This window comes from Anser anser (assembly GCF_964211835.1).
Source record: "Anser anser genome assembly, chromosome: 3".
NCBI classification, from domain to species: Eukaryota; Metazoa; Chordata; class Aves; order Anseriformes; family Anatidae; genus Anser; species Anser anser.
In genome coordinates this window covers 117,480,988-117,506,462 of record NC_139722.1, presented here as the reverse complement: position 1 = coordinate 117,506,462, position 25,475 = coordinate 117,480,988, and the positions used below count along the sequence as shown (strand labels likewise).

Sequence of the window (25,475 nt, the reverse complement as noted above, 5' to 3'; positions counted from 1 at the left end):
AGAGTCCTAACCTCTGTAAAGCTACCCTGGTGTTAATATTTAACTTTAAGATCGTGTTTATGGTTTCTGTGCACCGGCTTTCACTTCCTAATGGGAGATATGGAAGTATTTCAGATATGGCTTTCCGCTCTTTGTTCTGGAGGGTAGCTATCAGCTTCCTGGTGGTGGCCTTTCCTTACAGTCCAGCCACTCCTACTAGAAGGGACATTTACACACCGCTGCTGTTCCCTGTTCCCAGACTGCTCTGGCCATGTCGAGCTCCAGCTCTGCAGTAGCCCCACTCAAGAGCAAACACTTGTGGTGCAAGCTTTGCCAAGAACCCAAAGCACGGTGACCAAAACCAGTCAGTGGAGCCTGGTTATGGCCATGGCTGCGTGCCTATCATTTGTACTTTGTTGGCTGAGGTGCGAGGGGCTGAGGTGGGCCTTTGAGATGGTTTTCCTGGAGCTCTCAGGACACGAGCAAGCCCTCACCCTCACAGGCAGCACCCCGGACCCGCGGTCCCCTCAGCCCCCGGGGTCCCCTCAGACACCACACGCCGACCCGCAGCCTCCTCAGCCGGGAGGGCAGGACAGGGCGGCGCTCCCCGGCTCCTCCTCACCCTCCCGGCAGCGGGAGCGGAGCAAAGGCAGGGCAGGGCAGGGCAGGGCAGGGCAAGGAAGCGAAGGGCAGAACACAGCGCGGCTCCGCGCCCCCGGGCTGCTTGCCGCGGCAGAGGGCGGGAGCGGAGCGGCTCCCTCAGCAACACAGCCCCGGGGGCCCCGCTGCGGTGCGGGGTAGGGCCGGGCATTGCGCTCCTCCTCCTCCCGTCCCCGAGCTGCCAGGCGGAGGCGAAGGGAGCAGGAACCGGGCGGGAGGCGAGGGACGGCCCGGCTCGGAGCGAGCGAGCGAGTGAGTGAGGGGCGGCGGGGGCGCGCTGCGGGGCAGGCGCTGGGGCTGGGGGGACGCGGGGCCAGCACGCACGCCGCTGTCGTTATCCCTCCCGGTACTTCCTCACAGGCCCGAGCCCGCCGGCTGCTGGCAGGCAGGGGGGGGCCGCCCTGGTGCCGATTTATTCCTCCTCTCCTGGAAGGGGCCGCGAAGCTGCCTGCCCCAGAAACGCTCCGAGGCGTCGACATCCCGCGGCGAGCCTTTTCCTGCTCTAACACACTAACATCCTCCTCTATTCCCGTGCTAAGTTTGAAGCCGGGGGCTGTTTGGGCAGAGCACGACTGCTGCTTTCAGAGCTGCCTTGGCCACCAGGCTCTGCAGAACCCCCGACCAGAGGCACCTTTGGGACACCCCGGTGCCAGGCCCCACAGCGCCTGCGCTCCCCCAGCAGATCCACGCTTGGCCTGAGGGTTTTAAGACGTGCAGCGTGCCCTGACAGCTTGTGTTTTTTGGTTTTAATGCACAACAGTTAGTTGTCCTTGTTGAGAGGCTTGCCTCTTTTTCAAGACGAGGCGTTGTTTGTGCTGTGCCCTCTGAGAGGTTTACTGGTGGTGGTGTTTTATCACCAAACTGAAAGCTCTTGTTCTGAAGAGGAAGTGGGGAAGGGAGCAGCTTTGGGGAATGACCGAGTGCCAGAACTAGCTGTGCCAGGCCATGGTTTTCCAAGCCCTGTAAGCCAGCGGTGTCGAAGAGAGCTTCGCCCACCCCTTGGGCTGCTCCTTTTCACCCGTGTCAGCACAAGCATTTGTACGCAGAATTGTATCCGGAAGGTAAACCAAATTTAAAAAGAAGAAGAGAAAAAACATACCAAGATGGTTTTGCTGACACGAGGACAGATGAGATACTTTTAACATAATGACACTGATTTATGGTGAAGTGCAGACAATGATTTATGGTGAAGTGCAGACAAAAGTATAGTTTAGCTAGATTTCATACATGTGCTCTCAAAGTGAAATCGCATCGTTTTCATGCTTAGTCAATTATATATTTTTATTTTTTTAATGCTGTTATTGATGCTTAGGAGTGACTGGTGGCATTCTGGCTTTCTTTTTGTTTTGCTGTGCATAAAGAGTAATAACAACTGACCTCTACAAGTTGTACTGCCCTTGTACTGGCTCAGGAGCTGTGCCTCCTGGACACTGTGCCTTCAAGAGAGGCACAGCCGTTGCCCTCCACAACCCCCTGGTCTAAAGCACACCCAAGTAAATCCATGTGGTGCACAGCAGCACAAATTCAAAATCCCAGCTCCATCCCTGAGGCAGTACAGCCATAGTTTTTTCCAGTGTACAACACAATGTCTTTATTTACCAAGAAAAAACAGACTTTTTGGATAAGTACCAGCCCTTGTTAGTTGAGCAACTATTTGGTGAAAAGGTGTAGGCTGGCACATGCAAGAACATAGGAACAGCATTTGTTCCTTGGTGTAAATTGGCCTTTTGGAGTCCTCTGTGTTTTTTTTTTTTTTTTTTTTTGCTAGAGCTCTGTTGTAAGTTGTCACGATTTTAGACATTCAGATTACCAGCACTCTGAGAGCGAAACTCAGTGGTAAGGTGATTTTCCCCCTAAAGGGATGGTTTTGAGCTGGACACATTGTTTCATTCATGTTGTTCTTCATTTTTTTGGCCTCAATCGAATCTTTAACACACACACTTTCATTGCTTTTAAGTTTGGAATCATTTTTCCTTATTAGTAGACTGTCATTACCACCATACCTGTATTATTCCTTTGATACCCAATTTTATATCAATAGGGTTGACAACATGTGCGGCCCTGACCCAAAGGAGTTCAAGGAACCAAGTCTGCAACATTCTGAGAACAGCTTTTCAAAGAACTTGACTGAAATGGTTAGATGACATTATGGTGTACTCCATAATAAAAATACTGAATGATCCATAATTTAACAAAATATCAGAAGTCTTCCTATTGAAATTTTTAAGCTGTAGGAAGTTAAGAAACACAAGTAACATTTGAAAGTTTGGGGAAGATTAAGCTGTAACAAGCTGGCTGTTGAGCCTCCTTGTGCCTCTGGAAGGGAACTTCTGACCGTTGAACTGGGCTTTGCTCTCAGGTAGTATCTTTTGGCCCAAATCCTCTTCTGTTATGTAATCGGTAACGTAAAGTTTCATAATTACATTAAATTTGGTGCATAGGTGGGCTGAAAACTAGAAAACCCTGCTAGGCATGAGGTACTTAACCCCTAGTTTCATTTTATGTTCACATAACCTAATCTAGTCTGCTCTGTGGTCAGTCCTAGAAAGGGTCATCATCTGTTCTGTCATTCCTCATGTATGGGAATGGTCCTTGATTTTCTGTTTTGACATAACTTAGTATTTTTTTTAAAAGACCTGCAAATATCTGTCAACATTGAGTCATTTACAAACAACGTTAGAGGGGATATAACATGGTTATTTTTCATGTTCAAGCAGTCTGTGTACTGTGCCAAAGACCATGGTCTCTGTGACTTGGGTTCTCAGATACTGCTGAAAGTCTGTAGTAAGTGGAAGTCATCCACTTCATTGCCTAAGCTTGCACTGCAAAGGTGAGTTTCTTAGGGTTTGGTTTGACCAGACACTGAGTGCTAATCTGGTGCTTTCTTTCACTGCTCAGATATCCCAAATCCTTCCTGCAGCATCAGTCACTGTATACCTACAGTGACTACCTACCTCCTACAGAGATACCTACCTCCTGCTTCAGTAATTCGCAGAACTCTACTGATCACAACCAGAGCTTCTACTTTGAGCATCCTCTCTAATTTGGCTTGGCACAATTGCTGTTTACCTGTCCTGGCAGGAGCCTGGTGGGATCTCAGGTGATTCACTGTGCCGAGACAGGATAGGTGCTTACATCCCTGGGCAAGCAGACAGTCAGCTGGAACTGCAGTTACGTGCCTCGATGTTGCTGGCAGAGAGACATTGCAGTTACTCATCTCCCCCTTCGCACCTACCCAAAGAAGTAAAACTGCTCTGGTTTTGGTCTCATGGGATCGAGCTAGCAGAACTCATCTGCCTTTTCCTGCAAGTATGAACTTCCATTTGCAGTCAAAATTACAATTATAAGCGTACAAGTCAAGGAAATTCTTCTGTTCACTGGATAGATTGCCAAAACAGATCCCACCCACAACTGCAGGCTCTACGGTGTCCTGACTGACAGATTAGCATTGCAGAGTGGGGAAACCTGGGTGAAACTGGGCTCACTACCCAACAGGAGACGCTTGAGTTAGGGAAAAAAATACATCCAGAATAAAAAAACAAAGAAACAAAAAATCCCACATGCCTGCCTTGTAAAAGTAATCACAAGAACAGAGTCTAGTTCAGAGGTAACAAGATAACACATCAGAAGTCCTGCCAAGGCTGTTGTGAAGTCTTGGCAGCATGGATGTGTTTTGAGACTGGAGAGATGCATTGGTTTCAAAGTGTAGAGTAAAAAAATACATATATCCTTTTTGTTTGTATTTGTTTTTGCAGAGCTTACACAGATCTTTGGAAAATGACTTCCTCAGGTGCATATGGGTCTAACTCCTGGGAGCTCTTGGTGTCAGTTGATCACCAGTATGAAGAGGAGCAAAAAGAATTTACACTACGGGTCACAGGCGACCTTCATATTGGAGGAGTGATGCTGAAATTAGTAGAACAGATCAGTGAGTAAAGACCTGTTTCATTTACACAGTGTTATTAAAATAATACATGCAGCTTTCCCACCACAAAAAGAGGCTTCAGCACATTTTGAAATGGCACTGCCTCACTTATGTCTTAGAAATAGTACACCTAGCATGTAGGTGCTGCAGACTCAGGATTGCTTTTCATGTGGATAGAACCCCGGTTTGTGATTAGAGCCCCTATACTATCATAATGCAAACAAAACTTTGGTTTTTTTTTCTTTCAGTTAGACAAATACAGTTGGACTAGACTAACTGTTCAGCTCCCATTCCAGATAGACTTTATAGGTGGCTAGTTTGAGGGCAATACAGGTAGCTGATACCTGATTTATCCATCTGTAGCCATCACAGAGAAAGGATTAGTTGTTACAAGTGCGTTTAGAAAGATAGTTTACTGTGCTATAGTAGCACCCTACCCAAAATCTGAGCCACGTTATCCATTTCATATATCCAGTAGGGAACAGCCGCTCAGAGCAGAGACCAGCTGAGTCAAAATTGTAAGGAGATGAAAGGTAAAATGCCCTGTGTACAGTCAGAGTACATCGGTCCTACAAGCAATCAGAGAATCAAAGTTTCTTTAACTCAAAGCCACCAAATGGAGCTGCCTCCCAAAATAATCATCTGTACTCTGACACTGCAGAATGCTAGATACAGACAAGGTAGTACAGTATTTGATTATTACACCAATGTCACAGGGTCCCATATGCAATGCATTCTTCAAGTGCTATTCTTTTTTTTTCTGGAAATCTATACCTAGAAGTCCTCAATCACCAAATTCACACAGAAAGGAACACGTTTGCTAGACTAGACTCATCAAATGGGAATGCCACGAGCTTTGCATTTCTACACACTGCTCTAGAAATACAAGATATATGGCAACAAAAAACTGTCCGTCAAAAAAGAACCTCCTTGAAACTTTAGTCTTTTTTACATGGCTTGACTTTTCACAAACAAGAAAAGAAAACCTGAACTATAAGAAAACCCTTCAGCAAAATAGTCTTAAGAAATTTAAACTCAGCAACTTAAGAATTTCAGAGTTCTTACTGCCAGATGAAAGTTTTTGTTTTGAAACATGGGGTTTGATGGAAACAAAAGGGAGACACAAGATATTTTTTTCAAAAGTCTCCTATTCAATGGAAGGACATTTTTACACAAAAATCCTTTGTAATGGAAAAACTCTAGTTGAAGATAGTGATTTTATTAAGGTATCCCTTTCCCAGCATTAGAGCAGGTAGGAAATCTGTGATGAAGAAAATCTAAAAAGCAAGATACATTTCTATTGACTTCTCTGCTTACTTAAACACACAATTCAGCCAGCAAAGCAAAGGTAGCCTGAGTTTCACTGTGTCATGACGCTAACTTTTCACAGCATTTTTATAACTAGAAGAAGCTAGTGTACTCAATTAGTGCAAAAAGCTTTATATTTTAAATAATATTTAAGCAAATCTTTAACTAAGTGATTTGCACTAACACTTCTCTTGAGAGACAATTTTCCCAAGAAATTCCAAAACAGGAAAGGGCTCTACTGTGCTGTAGACACAGGGACGAACACTCTGCCTGGCGGAGCTGGTAAGGAGGAACAAGAAATGGCTCAGAAGACTGAAACGACTTGACCAAGATCACACAAACTAGCTGATACTACACATCATTGGTATCTGGGAAGTCATTTAATTTTGGAATTCCCCACAGAATTGAAAGCAGCAATGTTTCATATCCTTCCTTATGTGTGTACTCTTCAAGCTGAGCTAGTCAAGGTTTTACACCTTTCAGGTCAGGATACTTACTGCTCAAGAGTCATCAGACAAAAGACACTGCTCTCTTCCCTCTAAAATTATTTGCGTAGCACATGAACAAAGTCTTCCATCTGTTCTTGATTCAGCAAGAGCTTCTCTATCTGCATGTTTTCAAAGTACAGAATACCCATTTTTACTTCATCAACACACAGGCAAGTCGAAATTAGTGAAACAAGACAGTCATCTCTTTGCATGCTATTTTTTTTTTTGAGAAGCTTCTGTAGGCAACTCTTGTCAGTCCCTGGTCAGTCCGACCAGCCTGCCCTTCTGCACAGACCATTAATGCATTACCTGTACCATATTCATTCTACCTCCGTTACAAGCTTCTACCTCCGTTGCAAGTTTCTGCATCCTGTGTGGTAGAGAAGGTCATCTTATTTGTTAGAGCTTGTTAACTCTTTCCTGATTGTTATAGGGCTTACTCCCAACTTAATAATTCTTTTCCTTGATTATATAAAGTATGTTGCCTTCCTTGTTAGTCTAACGGTGCAGCCATAGAGAAGAGCTGAATTACCATGTCTTTCCTGGAACAGCCCCCTTGGCTGTGTGTCACCAAGACTTCAAGGACTTGGGAGATGTGCTTTCCCTGTGGATACCTGCAAGATAAAGGCAATGTGACAATCATCGTCTCGGTTAACATAGTTAAATCCCAGCAACTGTCACAAGTACTCAGCAGATGGGGTAGATCTGAGGAACTGTAGTCACTACTTTAATGCAAATAAATTCTATGTGCAGAAAGCTGTTTCCAAAGCTGATTTTTTAGTATATTTGTTACATAACGTATTAATAGCCATTTTGTATTTTTTTCTAGAAATGCCCCAAGATTGGTCGGACTATGCTCTTTGGTGGGAGCAAAAAAAATGCTGGCTTCTGAAAACCCACTGGACTCTTGATAAATGTGGGGTGCAGGCAGATGCTAAGCTGCTCTTTACTACTCAGCACAAAATGCTGCGGCTTCGCTTGCCAAACATGAAGACCGTGAGACTGAAAGTCAGCTTTTCTTCTGTGGTGTTCAAAGCTGTCAGTGACGTCTGCAAAATCCTCAGTAAGTAAAGCTAAATCCCCTCTGGCAGCTACATTGGAGCATTTTATTAGGTGACTTTGTTTTGATGTGAAGTCCTTACTCCCCATTTAGCTCAAGGAGAAATTTGATTGAGTTGACCTGGGATGAAAAGACGAAGATATTTTTTTGCTGTTGTTTTTAGTATCCAGTGCATGTCAGTGTTTCTCAGTCATTGTGATAATTCTGATGAAGATAGTGTCAGTAATGCTTTCCATGAGCCGCAGGGGGACTGGATAATCAAAGCCCTTTTGATGGTTTTGTAGGGATGCCTGGACTGAGTCCAGCTTATTTTATGCCACTGACTAAGAGCTCGAGCTTATCAATCTCCTACACCAGCCTTCAGCATGGGCAACTGATGCCCATGGTGCCAACTGATTTATCACCTACCTGCACCAACATCAGTAAGATGACATTCAACTTGGTGAATTGGTTATATGTATTTACTTTAGAAGGAGCATGTTTTGAGTGTTCAGAACTGTCATAAACCTCTTCAGGTTTATGACACCGGCTGCCCCTTATAAGCCCATCAATGTGTTGCAGCTCTTTCCCAGGATGGAGCACCTAAGCAGAAATGAGGTTTTGCAGCATGCCAGACCTGTGTGCCCGTGATCAATAGGAATAAGTTGAGTCTGCAAGGAGTCTTCAGAGTCTTTTCATTTTAGGGCACACCTAATACTCATTTGCCTTTAGATCTTCAAAGCTTAGCCCATCAACACATTCATCTTCAGAAGGAATTTCAAGATATACTGACCACAATGTAGCTTTCAATTTCATCCTTTAGCAGTGGATTGTGGAAAGGACAGTATGTCTTGATTACATTTAATAGCTCTGATAAAAATAATGCCATAATTGTTCAACTGACATTTGGTTGAATTAAATAGTTCTACTTTCAGATTGTGTTAGTACAAGGACCCTGTAACTTTTCTCATGAGTGAACAGCATCAGAAATGTCTTTGCTTGCTCCAAGATACAAATAGTTTGCAGATTTTTCTGATTTGCAATTGACAATAGATGTCTGAATCAGTAGTGCAGTAGTGAACAGCGTATCGCCAAGACAGAATCTTTTAGGGGAAATACAAAATTCTTAACTGAAAAATAAAAGGCATGAAATTCAAATACAGTGGTTCCATTTCCATTCTTGCTTATGAATAAGTCAGACATTTCATTGAGATTATTACACTCAAAGGTGATTGCATAGCCCTTAGGAAGAGTTTTTCCCATTCTAAAATGCAATGATGGTTGCTACAAAAGAGGCTTAAGTTGTGGCAAAACTCACTCTCACAGCCCAAAGTCTTTTGCCTTGTTATCAAATGACCGGATTTTCCGTGGGTACTCCTTTTGAATTGCTAAAAATAAGGTTCAGACTGCAACATGGAGCTTCCCCAAATGCTGTTACCAATCATGGGGTTTTTTTGGATGTAATCTTTTAAGTTTCAAATGTTTCATCTTACTTTACTTCCCAATTTGCCATTGTAGATATCAGACGGTCAGAAGAACTCTCTTTGCTGAAGCAGTCAGAAGATACAATTAGAAAGAAGAAGAAAAAAGACAAGAACAACAAAGAACCAGCTACAGAAGATATTTTAAACTTGTGCAACTCTCCAGTGAGTTCCGGATTATCAGGTAATGAAAAACTAGAATGATTTTATTCTTCTAAATGAAAGTCAAAAAGAGGAAGAAATTCTTCATTATGCAACTAAAAACAAGGAGAACAGTTTAATGTAGGATGATAGAGACACAGCTGAGTTGAAATTAGTAGCTTCAAGAAGTTAGTGAAATCCCCAATACATCAATATTTTCTGTTGTTTTTTAAATGTTTTCCTTTCCATCATTGTGTGAAAGGCCATACCAGAAAACAGGTGATCAGCTGTGGCCCTGCACAAAGGATTGGCTGCAGCTCTTTGAAAATGTAAATGGGAAGTGGTAAACTACCCAAGTCTGAAGGCAGTCTTCTGTGGAATAAGACTTTACTGTTTTAACTTGCAGCAAGTCCAGGTTTATACAGTAAAACCATGACGCCCACGTATGATCCCATCAGTGGGACACCAGCTTCTTCTACGGTCACTTGGTTCAGTGACAGTCCCTTGACGGAGCAGAACTGCAACATCCTTGCCTTCAGTCATCCCATCTGTTCTCCAGAAACACTAGCGGAGATGTACCAGCCTCGGACATTAGCTGACAAAGCCAGACTCAATGCAGGGTAAGAAGCCTCTCTGAGTTCTTCATAAGCTGGCTGAACAGGGGTGGCATTAATCCAGCTTTTTAAGTGCAGACCAGAACTTGAAAACAAAACCATGATAAATGGATATACTGATACTTAAAAACATGCTTTGATCTAGGTGTGGGTTTTTTTGAAATACTTAGACTCTTTTTGATGTTTTTTCTTTTTTTCAGCACTTTTGGTTAGACCATTTGGTTTTGAAGTGATGAATGATGTAATTGTGCAGGCTCTGGACTAAATTCTGTTGTTAGATGAAGGCAGATCCAGTGAAGTGCGTAGCACTGTGGGCACAGCTAAAGGACAGTTTGGATAGCAAACTGAATTATGCACAAACAAGTTTTTTGATCCCGAGTTCCTGAATTATGCACAAACAAGTGTTACTTATTGAACACTACAGAAGAATACAGAACACTAGGGGTTTAGAGATGAAGGCATTTAAGAGGATCGTCTCTAGGACTGAAATGCAGACCGCCATCTTTCAGGTCTATGGAGCATTTAACAGTAACTTTAACATTGTCATTGAATTTCCCTAAAAGACAAAAGTAGCTGGAATTATAAAACAACAAATACTGAAGTGAAAAGCAAGAGCTCTAAAGATACATGGGAAGTTAAATTAACATCCCATTTCTGGAGAGCAATTAGAAAGAATCTTGCTAGCACAGGTCACCCTGTAGCTATTTACTGCTCAGTTTCTGTCTTCTAGTCCTGATGTTTTGAATAGTGCTGGAGAACAAAAACGGAGAGATTTTAGGTATTGTGTTTGTACGGTGCAAACTGGAAATCCATTTGAATGTTCCGCTTTCTCAAATTATGTGAATTTTTCCCAGACTTGCAGGAAATACAGCTGTTCATCCCCATTTCCGTTTCACGATTACATTAGAGCACTGCAGATGTGATAGCTTGTCCTGTACAAATGATTTTGTGGGTTGTTTTCTTCTGCAGCTGGCTAGATTCATCCCGATCACTTATGGAACAAGGCATTCTGGAGGATGATCAGCTTCTTCTACGCTTTAAATATTACACTTTCTTTGATTTGAATCCAAAAGTAAGAGCTTTGTTTTTATTGTTGTTCATTGTCTGACTGCTTTCATGTCAAGGATCTTTTGCATAAGGATACTGAATTTTAGCTAGGATTTGTTACAGGCCCTTCAGAGATCAAATTCTAATTCTTCCCCGTAGCTAAGACTGCACTTTTCCCCTCTGGATGTTGAATCACCATTCCTTACCTGAGATAAGATCTTAACTAAAAAGATGAGATCTGAAGAGCACCAGAAACAGTATCCAGATATCCAGAGGGGGTAGTTCACTTTCTGCTTCACTTTTAACATGAAAAACTAAGCAGAAAAGTAAATCAACAGTATCCTAAATGATGTAAAGGTATAAGCCCTATTTTTGAGAATAGACTTAAAAGTGGTATTTATGTTTCACTGCCATTCACTGAATATTCAGCTTTTCTGGGCTCAAGCTCTCAGAAGCACTCAATGAAAGTGTTTGAGTCCCATTTGAAAACAAGACTGCATTTTCTCAAGTTGCCTCTTACTGGCCTTTATTTTCACTAAAAGTCGGTCACTGTGGTTTTGTTAGGCCTGGGTTTTTAAGGCCTGGGTGGTACATTTAGAGAAATTAAAGCATGACCACTGACCAGTATAAATCAACAAGAGTTTAAATGTCAAATGGATTTGGCCTTCACATTGTTCTTTGCTCTAAATCCATTTCATTTCAGGCATCTCAGATAAACAGAAGGGTATTTTCTAGTTCAGGTGGCATGTTATGGGTGAAATGTCTTCCCCACTAAAGATCAAATAGGAGCCTCAAATTCAGCAGCCCAGACATTTCCATTCTTTGCCCTAGCCATGAAATAACCCAAGATAGCAGTGAGCTATTTAAGTAGCCTTTGAAAGACAGAGGTCACACTCCCATCAGCCACCTTCTGCCAGCTCTGAAGCTTGACTATCTATGAGTCACTTCAGCTTATTAACCAAACAGACAGTGAAACCCAATCCATATGCAAAAAACGGAAATTGAATTAATGCATTTTACAGCGGGATCTGACAAATGTCAAGCCAGTGAAAGATTGGAGCTGGAACCAAAGAAGCCAAAAGCAAAAAGAATTTCTGTCTTCTGTTAATTTCACTCTCAATGTGGTTTCACATTTGGTCTAAGCCAGTCCAAAACCTATTACCACAAAAAGGGACGTCTTAATCTTCCCTTCTGCTTCAGCCACGGAGTCCTGCTTAATTTTCTGTTGGATCAGCAAGTCACTCTGAGCCTACGTACAATCATGTGAGCTAGTACAAGAGAGGGACAGGAACAGACAGCAGGGCAGAAGTGGGGGAAGGAAGGAAACAACCTTTACGGCTTCAGACCGATGCTAGATCAGTTGCAGCTGATCATGAATCTGTATTCTGTTCAATCTGTATTGTTACTGACCAGTGCTGTTCTTTTTTGCTACAGTATGACGCAGTGCGGATAAACCAAATATATGAGCAAGCCCGCTGGGCCATCCTGTTAGAAGAAGTTGACTGCACAGAGGAAGAAATGCTGATCTTTGCTGCACTACAGGCATGTACTTGATCCTGATCCAAGCTGCAAAACCTGTTTTCTCGAGGCAGGCACAAGCTAGGACAGGACTTCAACAGAGCCCAGGCCAATAGCTCCCCGGGGGCTGGGGATCTACTATTGGAGTGAGAAACAATAAGAACATCCAACTAAAATTCAAAAGCAGCATGCTGTTATTCAAACTGAATAATTATACACTTTATGGAACCATTTACTAACACTACCAGGATGTAGTACATGGGATATCACTTGGATACCAGTCTGTTCTGAAGGGGTTTACTACGAAGTGTTGCTTTTCATACCAGCTACCACCCTTTCATGTGTTCTTCCTGAAAGTCTAATACATAAATACGTATGTTCACAATAGACAAAAAACAAAACAAACCACACAACTGTATAACAATGTGAAGATAGAGACACTATGGAGTGTGTATAAATTTAACGTGATTTGCTGTGGCCTAGTCCCTGACTGTGGGTAGTAAGGCACAAATGTTTATTATTAATAAATCCCTTCCTTCTAAATGTAAATGGAGCTGCCAAAAAGTCACAGCCTGCCACGACCAACACCAGAGACCTTGCTGCCAAGTTTCCACCTAGTACGGATGGCACTTAGAGGTCACGGCGCTAGGATGTTAACGTTAGCAGAGTCAGTCTCACGGAACAAAGAACAGGATGGTTAGAGTGAAGGAATATAAATCCTGGCAATTGAAATGGGAAACTTCTGTCAGTAACTGCACTGGAAATCCTACTGGGCTCACCTGTTTCCCTCTAAGAGGTGCCATGTTGCAGAACTTTACATAGTTGGCCAAGACCCAGAAGACAAATAGCCTGTTTTCATATATTGTCATTATATGTTGCTAATTGGCATTTGACTCATATTTCAAGTACATTTGACCATTCAAATCTGATTCTTGATGATTTATTTTAGTACCATGTAAGCAAGTTATCATCATCATCAGAGACACAAAATTTCACTGGTGAATCAGAAGTAGATGAAATAGAAGCTGCGCTTTCTAATCTGGAAGTGGCACTGGAAGGGGGAAAGACAAGTAACATTTTGGTACGTTCTTTTGCATCCCACAAGTGCTTTCGCTATGTCAAATGTATTGACTGTGATGAGCCTACCTGATTTCTTACCAGAGTTAACAGACAATTACAAAGTGTATTGTACTAAAATTATTCCTGGTTGTTCCTGATAGGAGGACATCACAGACATCCCGAAACTTGCTGATTATCTCAGGCTAGTTAGGTGAGTTACTAAAGCTAATAATAAAACATACGAAACAAAAAGCTTACCATAAAAGAGATCCCTTAAGTTCTGCATTGTAACATAACAGTAGATCCTGAGGTTGTAAATGAACAAATACACCAGACAGATCTAACTAGCCTAATATCATTCTCTTCAAATCTCTCTCTGTTACTGCTTCTGAGCCAGATTCTCAGCACATCTTTCTAGCTTCTGAGGAGCTAGGGCAGCCATATCTGTGCTTGTTAAAAGTCCAGGCTCTTTATATTTCTCTGTGATTTCCTAGTGCTCATCGGTCATCGTTCCTAAGTAAGAGAGTTTACAATCTTGTTTTCAGTCATATTTTACTGTGATTCATTTTTGCCAATGAAAAACAAGAAAAAACATTTCAGCTCCCCCTGTGAAGGATTTCTGAAAGCAACCTTGGGTATTTTTTCAAACAAGTTGTCCCTTTCTCACCAAATGTGGAGTCTGTTTTTCTAATATCAAAATGAGTTTCAAGTTGAAGTAAAAGTATAGTAAACCAGCTCAGTAATACCTCACCTAAATAAGTTAACTGAGGAAAGTATAGTTCTGTGATCCAATTATAGTATCCTGATTTAAGGGTTATTTAAACGACTGCACTCGTCTCAAGTCTACAGTGTTTTTCATCGCAAAGCAGTCTTTAGGTTTTAGAAGGATAAAAGGGTATCTATTGCATGAATATTTATGAATATTTATTAGATGTTAACAAGTCATGTGTATAGTCAGCAAACTTAAAATTGCACTGGAAAATTGTTAACTATGGTTAACTGTTAAGAATTATTAATTTCCTATTAAGAAATTGTGTTTGACATGCAAATTACTAAGGTGGCTTATGATGAAAGGGAATTTAAGCCTTTTAAGGTCCATCAGTTACTTGCCTCTAACAATGGATTATTTTTGCCCAGTAGCTGAGCAGTTTGCTTTAAAAGCATTCAGCAGTTATTTTTCATCATCAAACATTTCCTAGAGACATAGTAAATCACTTACTAAACCTAACACATTGTAGAAATTTGGTAAGTTGTAAAATATTTCTTTAAAAGAACAGCATTTTCTTACTAAAATTATTGGCCTCATTAGAAACCTAAATGCAGAGCTCTGCATGTCATACTGCTGGCTCTATTTATACAGTGAGCTTTTATTCAAAATTATTCACAGTGTGCACCACATAGCACACTAGTAAATACTGCTTTCAGGTGGGTGATAATACTGTGGAGAACTACAATATTATTTCAAAAAAAAGAATGATTAGAAGTTTTCATTAATTTTTTTGGATATGAAAATATTTTCTAGTCTATGAAAATCTAATAGTCCCTTATTCTTGAAGATATTTTTTACCTGTATTGGAAAACTGAAAGCTAAAATAGTTAGCAGTTTTGAAAATCAAAGTTATTTTTGGAATTTAAACATAAAAATCATAATTTTCTGGAAAGGACTAAAGTAGGATTTCTAGACAAGCTTTGGAGAAGGCAAGAGGGGGTAGTAAAGCGCTGTTTTTCAGCTAGCTGTGTAATCTTTGTATCATCACCTTAGATTTAAAGGAAAGTACTACACAGAGAGTAGAATTCTTTTTTTTAACTGTACCGATAATCTTCGTAGGTAGTTGTGAAGTATTTCTCTACTAAATCAGTGCTAACACTTCTGGTTTTCTCTCCTGAAATACACTGAATCTTTGTGAGTCTTTGTTGCATTTTTGTGTGACTTAGCACTTTGTACGTTTCAGTGGCAACAAATGTGATTGCTTTTTTTCTTTCAGGCCCAGGAAGCTGTCAATCAAATCTATCAAGCCATACTGGTTTGTTTTTAAAGATACTTCTGTATCTTATTTTAAAAACACAGAATCCGCACAGGGAGAACCGATTGAGAAACTAAACCTAAAAGGTAGGATTTTTTTCCTTTCTTTCCTTTCTCTGTTGCACTCACGAATTGAATAAATCAAGAAATCCCTGCGAGGTGCAAGAAGGCAAGCAAAGTAGTATTTAGTCCTGAAACTACTTTTTCAGTTACTGATACTCCTAAGCAGGCACACTGCATCTGCAGAAGAAGCCTAAACAGAAAGGATTCAATAGCTTAGCCCAAATCAAGATTATCTGGACCCAGCTCGTAAAATGGCGTGTACCCCAGAGTTCACTTGAAGACAAGTCAGAGGGAATGGGATCTCTGTGGGATCCTTCTCCTGCCAAATGTTTTTACTCTCTGCTAAGTGGCAGTACTCACCTCTGGCCTTGGTAAACGCACATTGGTGGCAGAGGATTATGGACGATGCAATGGGCAAGAATGCCGTAGGCTGTACCTAGATACTGCTGTGCAGGGTCACCTCCAAGACCTTCTCTAGGCCTTGTTTGTTTCACGCATGGGGATTTCCATAGCTACAACCAGCTTTAGGTGCTTCTGGAGGAGAAACACAGGGCAGACGCCAGCATTATATATAGCCTCCATCTACATCTACTTCTGCAGGGACATCATATGTTCAGCATCAGGGAACCAGTGATGCCCAGGATTCATCCTAGAAGAAACCTTTGAAATAGAAAGAAGATTGACCCCTGTGAACAAATGGCTCTGCATACCAATCTGCACATCCTCAGTAGGTCAGATAAATGCATGGTAAAACTAGCCAGGGTGACTGGAACCTCACCGAGTAGCCCACAGCCTCGGTGTTCCTTGACACCAAGGGGAACTGTAGGCTTCCTGACTCCAGCTGAATCCAGAAGGCCTAACATAGCACCATCAACGCTAAATGCCAGGTCCTCAGAGTTCTCTGGGATCCCCGAACTGGCCTGCTCTGTTGTAGACATTACCTCTGTCCCATTTTCAGTACTAAGTTGCTTCTGAGAATGTAGTCCAGACTTTCAAGTCACTTTGGGTAAAATTTCCAAAATGTGCCTATCTATCTCATCCTCTGTTTTAAGTGTTGAGCATTTCCTAAGATCAGGCTGAGGTTTTGAGAGCATTGCATCTTTTCTCTTCCATACTGAATAACACTCTGAGGTCAGAGCGTTCATCACCCTGGCAAGCCAGTCCAGGCAGTGAACTAGAACAAAATGCTTTCATTAGGCCTGACTTTTCAAAGTCTTGGCCCTTGATCTCAAAACAAAGCAACCATTAAATACTCCTTTTTGGTATTAATTAGTACTTAAAGTGAGCGATGTCCTAATTAAATAAATCCATTTCTTTCTGATTCTCTGTGATTTAGGATGTGAAGTTGTACCAGATGTAAATGTTGCAGCAAAGAAGTTTGGAATCAAATTATTAATTCCTGTTGCTGATGGCATGAATGAACTATATTTAAGATGTGATAATGTGAGTAATGAGACAAGGGAAAGTTTCTATTCCCGATTTATTAGCAGATTGTCTAGAAGAATCATTGTCCTGCTCTAGAATTTGTATAGAAAAATAAGGATGCTCCTGAGAGTTTATGATCTATGTGTTTAGTAGAATTTAAGAATGATGTGAAGGGGGTCTAACAAATATTTAATGGCTTAGGGGACAAAATAACATTAATTCTATCTTTATGATCAGTTTCCAAGCATAGCTGCTGTAAAGAACAAAAGAACATACTATCACAAATGTCAAAAGAATTGCAATAATTTTTCTCAGTGGTTTCAGAAGATTGGGATTTTTTCTCTTCCTTTTTCTTAATTAGAACTTTTCATTCAAATGACAGTAGTGCAATAGGGATCTTCCATTTGTTTTCAATTTCAATTTATTTTGTTTGTGTTGAAATGTATCAATCCAAATTGTGTAAAAAACTTTGTCAGGTGGGAAGTAGTCATGCCATAAAATTTCCATCAAATCTATTCCAAAATACTGGATTTCTTTCTGTGAACTAGTAACTTCATGCATCAGACCATTTTCCTGAAATACTCAATTGGATAAAATACTGGTATTTTTTTTTCTATTACCTGCAGCAGTGATAGCATATAGCAGCTGATGTCAGTGGTAGCTGTAGACACACCAAACTCAGCTTTACACAGCGCATTCTTTGGCATGTTATAAGAAAGCATGTTTTTAGAGGAATAACACCATTTTCAAGATAAATGGCTTTCAAACGTTAAAACCTAACTGTTCTGCAGGCAGATTCTGTATATGGAACTAGCCCGGCCAGGGAAGAACAGTAGTGCTATCGTAACTACACATCCACACAAATTAAGCAGAGTAACTCCAGAGTGGTTTTATTGCACAGTGAAAGATGGGTGAGCAGTAGCAATCTTCATATACGGTTTGTCCACAAATATCGAACAATTGTATTTATTGCAGGAGAATCAATATGCTCGGTGGATGGCTGCTTGTGTTCTGGCCTCAAAAGGCAAAACAATGGCTGATAGCTCTTACCATCCTGAGGTCCACAAGATCCTTTCATTTCTAAAGATGAAGAACTGGACTATGTCACCCCAGGCTGTCTCTGATCCGGAAAACATAGATATGAAACCAGAATGCTTCGTCTCATTACGTTACACAAAAAAATACAAGTCCAAGCAGGTATCCTGAGCGTGGCTTTGTGGTTGGGGATGGGTGGTTCCAAAGACCAGGCAGATGATTGCTCATGGAGGAGACAGGATCCAAGCAGCATTTGGAAACCATGGAGGTATTCCTGGCCATACACTAGAATCACCTTGCAATACTCATTTGTCCCTTGAATATTTAGCAAGGGGCCTTTTAATTAAACTGAACACAGGGACACATCTCTCAGCACTTCTTCCAAATACCCCTACATCCACACTACCTCCTAAGTCACTCGTGTTCTCTTCCTGATGGTGCTGTCCCTCAAAGTCTCTTCAGTGAGCATGGAAGGTTTTTAAGGAAGGGAAGGTTCTGCCCACATCTTAAACAACAATGTTTTCCTGCCCCCCTGGCCTGGGTACCCCTTCGTCCTCTCTACCTAATTCTTTGTCCTTTTGATTCAAAAGAGTTCAGCCCACCTGTCCTCAGGATACAGTCTGCAGGGCAAAGTAATAGGGTACATGCCTCTCAGCATCTCCCCTAATAACCCATCTCCTTGTCAGAGCCACCGATTCAAAGGGGCTTGCTGCAGATTTCATAGCCTGCTTTCAGGACTGAATAAATGACTCCATAGCTAGAGCAGCTATCTACGGAAGGGGACTTTTGTTGCTGTAAAAACATTTGTATCCAGCCTGTGCACGGTACCCAGAGTGCTTGTGGGATGCCTGAACGAGTAGCAAGTGGTAGGTACATCAGCAAGGAACCCTGCGGGATTTGCTGAGCTCATTCCCTCCCTCACAGCACTTCAGTTGTGAGAGTGCCCTGCCCACCTGGAGGACGGCGGGAGCCCATTTCCCCGGTGTGTGCAGCGTGTTTAGCACTCCAGCAGGATTGTTCTCCAGATGCTCAGCTGCAGCTGATGGAGTCTGCCCAAAGCAAGCACAGTCAGGCCTGCTTTGCCAAAGAAGGAATAAAAGATGAGAACCAAGAACAAACTGGCTAAAAGAATTCTGGCCTGGGGTGGGGCAGGCTCTGAATGAGAACAGACTGCTGCTACAGGGTAGCTGGATTTGGAGCATCTTTACAATGAATGCGCAATTCAGACTTTCCACTTCTCCTGCTGCCTTGGCCAACAGTGAGCCAAGGGCCAGATTTCGCTGGTAACACTAGCTAGGTGCAGCAGTCTGGCTTGGCAGTACCACAGCAGTTGAATCAAGGGGTCAAGGGAAGTCCTTGCCCCAGTAATAAATACCTCACACTTCTGGAGACATGACTGAGGGGATTGGAAAGGGACAGAAAATCCCCATTTCCCAGCAAGCTCCTGATACAGAATGGGCCTGTGGGCAGCAAGCAGGGACAAGATCGTTTTATGGCATGCTGGAGCTTGACCCAGTGCAGCACAAACACAGTGAGACCTTCCTGCACTGTTCTGCCCTCGTAGCTCAGGATCTGTCCCCAGCTGCTCTCTCTCTCCGATACAGTATCTGAACATGGCATCACACCTAACGCTGTTTAATTTAGTGAAAGCAAGGATGTTTTTGTTCTCCAGTCAACTGCAATCTTTCTCTCTTCCTGTGTTTCCCAGTTGGCTGCTCGTATTCTGGAAGCTCACCAAAATGTGTCTCAGATGTCCCTAGTGGAGGCCAAGCTGCGTTTTATTCAGGCATGGCAGTCCCTTCCTGAGTTTGGCTTGTCCTACTACATTGTAAGGTAATCGCACTGCTACGGCAATGTCAAGCTGCCCTAACGTGTTCACGGTCAGTGATTTTCAGGAAGTTCTTTGATTCCTTGTTCTGGAAACATTCTCTTAGTACTTTTTCCCCTACAGACCTTTTTTAATTGTAGTAACTTCCATGCTGCTGCTTTTTCTGTAGCAGTAGCACTCAGTAGCTCCATTCCTGGAGTGAGTCTCCATTATGTCTGCTTTCATACAAATCTGTTGGGCTTTGGCTGAAATAATCTACCAGCAGGACTAAACCCTTCTTAACATGAACTCACTAAAATGTGAAAGAAAATGCAAATCTTACTGGTGTTCTCAGGTTTGCAATATATTCATTCACTCCCACTCTTCCTCATTAGAGTATGATAGCATGCTTTTTGCTGAGCGTTATGTCTTTGGCATTTCATTAAGAAAACAGTGAACACGATCCCTCTTTTAGGTTAAGAGCAGTCAGCACAAGAAATGTCCTTCTGTGCTCACTGCAGTTTCCCTGGACGTTTGCCTTGAATATGGCATGGCTCTGTAAGGCTACCTGACCTGCATTCTTTTCTCTCAACAAAACACCAAAAAAATGAGAAGTACTTACACAACCACACTTGGAGTCACCCTCCTTAATTCGTTCTTTCCACCTCTTTCAGTGCTACTCAGGAATCATCTGCAGTATAAACTGAGTAAGTTGAAAACCATACTCTGGCACAGAGTCCAGCTGGCACAGAACAGCCCACATCCGTACCATTAAACTCTCTGATGTCCCCAAAGCTGGTAGTGCCATGCAAACTACCAGTATGGTGTTAGCTGGTAGTGAACACAGACCTAAGCTCTATGTTCCAGCTCCTGAGCCATCCCTGGGAGTTATTTGGGAGCGTGCTTCTTGGTTGGGTTGCAGCCAGGACTCTGCCTGGGACTCTTCTAGCAGTTGAGCCAACCAGGTACTTGGGTTCGGTGCCCAGGAACGTTCCCTGTTGGTATTTAATTTACTAACATAAAGAGGTTTGCCCCATCTGTCAGCACTAATTCTGTCTAAAAAATAAAATAAACTGCATTTTATAGAATGGGCTAAATACCCTGTGGTGAATTTCTACAAACTAATGGGCAGTATCTCACGGGGTTATTAAATAAGGTACCAGTTGTGGTCCAGGTCACATTGTCTCCCTCAGGGCCAGCTTAATCTAAGGCCAGAAGGCTCAAAAATAGAATCAAAATAATAGAAAATACAAACAGCAGTCAGAGGAGACTTTTTCCAACTTTTATGAGTGCAGATGAAGGTAGTTTCTTTACCTGAGTCATCTTTTCTCAGCTTTTTCCAGCTCAGAAATTTGTCTGCAAAAAGTTCTGATCATTTTGTATTTATTTTTCATCTCTAGTTAGAAGAAAGTTGAAATGTTTTGTAATATGATTTCTACTCAGAAATGCATATTTTGCTAACACTGAGTTGTTTTGATAAGTTAATGGCGGTACATAATATAAAATATTAAATATTTTGATATGCTTGTATCATTTAAGTGAAGATAAATGCAAGAACATGTTTCAGCATTATTGAAGTGAAGCAAGGAAAAATATTGTTGACGCTTTGCCAGTAAAAATATAATCAAATTCATGCATTTTGCAGAACAGTATTTTTTAACAGAAAACAATAAACTGGAAAGACTTCAGCCATCTTATATCTTATGCCATGATTCACCAGCCTACATCTTTGCTTTGTAACAAATACTGTCCTGAAGACGGGCCCAAGCTCTCCTCAGTCCCAGGCTGCTGTAAACTTTCCCACATTTTTTGCACTTTGGCAGGAAGGTTAATGAAATTTTTCTTTAGACAGAAATCATTGCAAACTAAGTCTGCTCAAGGGTTGTTTGGTTGTGGTTTTTTTTCAGGTTTAAAGGAAGCAAGAAGGATGACGTGCTCGGGGTGTCCTATAACAGGCTGATAAGAATAGATATAGCCACAGGAGACCCTATCACAACATGGAGGTTCTCCAACATGAAGCAGTGGAATGTGAACTGGGAAATACGCCAGGTAAAACTGGAACAGCTCTCTGCATTCAGACATTACATTTAAGACATGGGAGGATGCTTTCAGAACATCTTTTTAAACATCACAGTGAGAAGATTTTGAAAGTGTTGTAAAATACTAAAATAATCTTCTTTTTCTAATTTTTTTCTTAATGGGGTCTGTAGTCAAAGTTCAGAAAACTAAAAGATCTGCAGCTTATTCTTTGTAAATTGCCCTTGATTTTGGTGGGATGAAATATAAAGAGTCAAAGGTAAATTTCACCCCATTATGTTACCGCTCTGTCCATAGAAATCTCATAGTACTCTCTCTATATAGTCTAGCTCATGCAGCATCCTCTAAATTGCAGTGGCATAACTGGCTAAGTGCAAAGAGCCAGGACTGCCATTCCTGCTCTTCTGAGTGTTCTCAGTGCACCACTAGGAAAAAATCCAGTTAAAATCAGTTTTGTTGCCTGCCTAAACAGGCCTTTGACCACAAGAGGGCCCTGCTAGAGTAGAAAATTAAGAAATGAGCAGCCAAAGACCCTCAACATACGGCAGACCCGGATTTTTTTACAGTGCTTGGTTTGCAGAGAAAGTAATTGTGATCCAGCTGTGCTCTCACATTTACTCTGTCTCCCAAACTCAGGTAGAAAAATGCTGCAGTTTATCTCCATTCCTGATCTTGCCACATGTATTTTCGGTAGGTTGCAATTGAATTTGATCAGAACGTGTCTATCGCCTTCACATGCCTGAGCGCAGACTGCAAAATCATCCACGAGTACATCGGGGGCTACATCTTCTTGTCAACCCGCTCCAAAGACCACAATGAAACACTGGATGAGGAACTGTTCCATAAACTAACTGGAGGTCAGGAATGAGGCAAACTCTTTCCCTTCTGCTGGCACAGATTAAGAGGACAAGAGATTATACAATAATCTCTTATATTATAGTTATTGTATAATCTCTTTGTTTATTACTGACAAATAAATACACTGTATGTGTCAATCCGTGTTGTAATGATTTGACTCTTTACAGTTTCTTTGTTAAATACTGAAGCCAAGATCGCTGGATGGGGTGTGGCAACTCCATCATCAACACTAGAAATTAAGTTTGTTTTCCTTCAGTACAGCTAGAAGTTTTCAAATGAAGGGTGTCTAGCCACTTCTGAATCCAGTATTTACAGCTGCAAGAATCCATTCAAACAGTCAGAACAAGTTACTTGAGGATATTATAAGCAAATTTTCTGCTCTGTTATAGCTGTGCAACTCCCACCGTTAAAAAGGCCAGCATGTAACAGAACGAACACTAAGTAAATATGTTTTCAGAGCTCTATTACTTGTCTAACACTTGTGCTGTGAACAGAAAGCATTCCATCAGTGTTCTGAAGTCCTGCACACTGAGCTATCATAGCCCAAGTAGTGATTACACAATTGTTCAAAAATATCACACCGTGCCTACCTTCACCCATGTAAATAGTTCCACAAAAGCCACAGGAGCTACCAGACAGCTAGAACAAAGCATTAATCTTGACAAAACTGGATTCAGAATGTTAATTTTTTGAGGAACTGTGTAAATTTCCAGGTTGAAAAAATGCTTTAGGTACTATTTTAAATTATTTGCTTGTTAAAAAGGCCTCTGAGTTTAGGCCTTCCTTCTGTCTTCTGTCTTTGTTACTGTTTTGCTGTAACATCTAACTCTGAACTAAACTTGTTCAGAAGTTGAGTTAGGAGCTGAAATGCCAGTAGAAGTCTTACTCCTGGCTGTAAGGCAGAACACAAGAGATTACTCAGTAACGCTGCCTGAGGAACCAGATCTGTAGCTACCAGCTCTGCCTGCTGGAGGGAGCCGCACACATCCACTGCGCTGGGAGAACTTTGGTTCTGCCCTACAGAGCGTCGTGACCAGTAAAGCACAGGAGAGAACAAAGTCAGGAGGATTCATTAAACTGCTGGACAAACCCCAAACTGGTTCACATATCTAAGAAATACAGTGGACAGGTGTTGTCTTATCACTACGAGATGTTGCAGTAATCACCGTGTAATTCCGGAATGTCCCAGGGACTGGACAGCCGTCATTCTGCCGTCACCTGCTGTGTTTTTCTCCAGTGCGTGCCAGAAGGCTGCTGGAGAATCCCGTTCAATTTAGACAAACCACGGCTTTATATTTTGCAGTACAGCGAGCAGATACAGGCTGCTTCCCAGCCCGCTGTATGTCCCTCTCCTCTGTACCTCTTGCACACGGGTTGAGGGACCATCAAGTTTACTCCAGCTGAGGAGTGGCATGCTTGGCACAAGCCGGGTATTCTCCTCAGAGCGTGAGCACCACCTGTAACAGGCCAAGTCCAAACACTTGCAGTGTTTAAAGCTTGCCCGAGCCCCTCGTTCGGCAGCAAGAGGCTCCCTTAAATTTTTCATCGGGGAGCAGAACGCCGTGCTCACCACTCTCGGCGCAGAGCTCATCACACAGCTGTCACGAGGAAGAGCTCGACTTGCTACCTGCTGTCTGAATGATCTGAATATAGGAACGCAGAGCCAGGGGAACTTAAATGCAGTCCTCATTAGCACAGCGTGCAGCTGCTGTTAGCGCTGAGCTAACACGCCAGCTTGCAGTCAGGGATGTCTTGGCTGAGATTCCAAAAACTACCAAATCTTTCCGTTTGCTGTGCTGCCCCTCCCTTCATCTCCCTGCAGTGTGTCACTGCCTTTCGCACGGGGCTTCCTGCTGCAGGGGGGAGCTCTGCAGATCACTCAGGCCTGCCCGTAAGCCCCACCATTTGCCATCTTCGCTTTAGGGGCACGTTCCCTTGCCCCTGTCCTGTCTCCGTGGTTTTTTAGAACATCAGCTATCTGTCTCTCGCAAGGCTGTTCGATGAGCACTAAGGAACACCCAGAAAAGGAGTGTTTTTATCCCCCTGCAGTGACCGTAGCTCCTGCAGGCAGCCCACGGGTGAGCCGGAGCGGGATGGCATGCCCCAGGGCACCCCTGCACTCCCTTACTCACGCAGTAACCTGGTTAAACTTGCCTTCTGCTGCGTTGTACCACCGGATTATACCCAGGTTGAAAGACCATGGCCTCGGTGGGCTGCAGTAACTGAGTCACTAACTGCACGGGGCCAGATGCGTGAGAGGTGCTTGACAGAGAGAGTGTCCACCCTGGAATGGAAGGCATTGCTGAAGAAAGAGGCGTTTTGCAATGCAGAGGACAGGAATGTTATACAGATTAAACCAAAAACCTTTAGGAAACTAATACCTTGGCTCAGTTGTGACTACATTCTGTATGTCGTGCTTAATTAAACCAAAGGCAGGTGAGGGTAAAATGCTCCCAATGTCAGCGGCCGCTGTCTGCTCTCGCACACGTTCCACAGGGGATTCGCTGCTGCCTTCAGACAGCGTTACTGCAGCGGACAGCACACATGCCTGAAACCTCAGGCTAAATAATCCTCTCTCCCTGCTCTCTGCAGGAAAGCATCTTGCTCGTGTATGCTCAGTGAAGTGACCTGTAAAGTATTTACTTTTTTTTCTGTTGGCTTTAAAAGCCATTCTCCAGATTTTTCAGGATTTTTTCATAATTAGCCATCGCTTGGATCACAGCCACTGAGAAACACTCATCTCCTAAACTTTACTGCCTGGTACCATCCTCGCCTTGGTCTCTCCCTATCTCTGTGTCACAAAGGAATGCGGGGCTCATCCCTCTGCCGCATTCCTGCAGGCAGGGGGGGGGGTTGTGCGGCACAGCCAGCCCTGGGGAGGGGGCGTCTGGTTTAGCTCTTCGTGCCGCATACATCATCGCAGTGAAAAAAAGGCTGACAAGAATGCCTGCCTTTGTTGAACATTCCC

General features: G+C 42.5%; 1 protein-coding gene across 2 annotated transcripts; it reads left to right on the top strand.

Annotated features, from left to right (window-relative positions):
• Positions 1–655: 655 nt before the first annotated feature.
• FERMT1 (FERM domain containing kindlin 1) lies at positions 656–22,644 on the top strand. 2 transcript variants are annotated; one of them, XM_083828879.1, is made up of 15 exons: positions 656–891; positions 4,395–4,567; positions 7,190–7,423; positions 8,918–9,064; positions 9,428–9,641; positions 10,605–10,707; positions 12,117–12,224; positions 13,150–13,281; positions 13,421–13,470; positions 15,245–15,369; positions 16,682–16,788; positions 17,746–17,967; positions 19,514–19,638; positions 21,520–21,661; positions 22,344–22,644. In XM_083828879.1, exons 2-15 carry the CDS (start codon positions 4,417–4,419, stop codon positions 22,515–22,517), a joined length of 2,034 nt encoding a protein of 677 aa, XP_083685005.1. In that variant the 5' UTR covers positions 656–891; positions 4,395–4,416; the 3' UTR covers positions 22,518–22,644. The 2 variants fall into 2 exon arrangements, with proteins under 2 accessions (XP_083685005.1, XP_083685006.1); XM_083828880.1 differs by having other exon boundaries at positions 22,286–22,487.
• The last annotated feature ends 2,831 nt before the right edge of the window (positions 22,645–25,475 follow it).

Coding starts and splice junctions, on each gene's coding strand:
- FERMT1 (XM_083828879.1), top strand. CDS start 4,417: ATGACTTCCTCAGGTGCATATGGGTCTAACTCCTGGGAGCTCTTGGTG. Junction 13,471..15,244: donor GATTATCTCAGGCTAGTTAG/GTGAGTTACTAA, acceptor TTTTTCTTTCAG/GCCCAGGAAGCTGTCAATCA. Junction 15,370..16,681: donor TGAGAAACTAAACCTAAAAG/GTAGGATTTTTT, acceptor TCTGTGATTTAG/GATGTGAAGTTGTACCAGAT.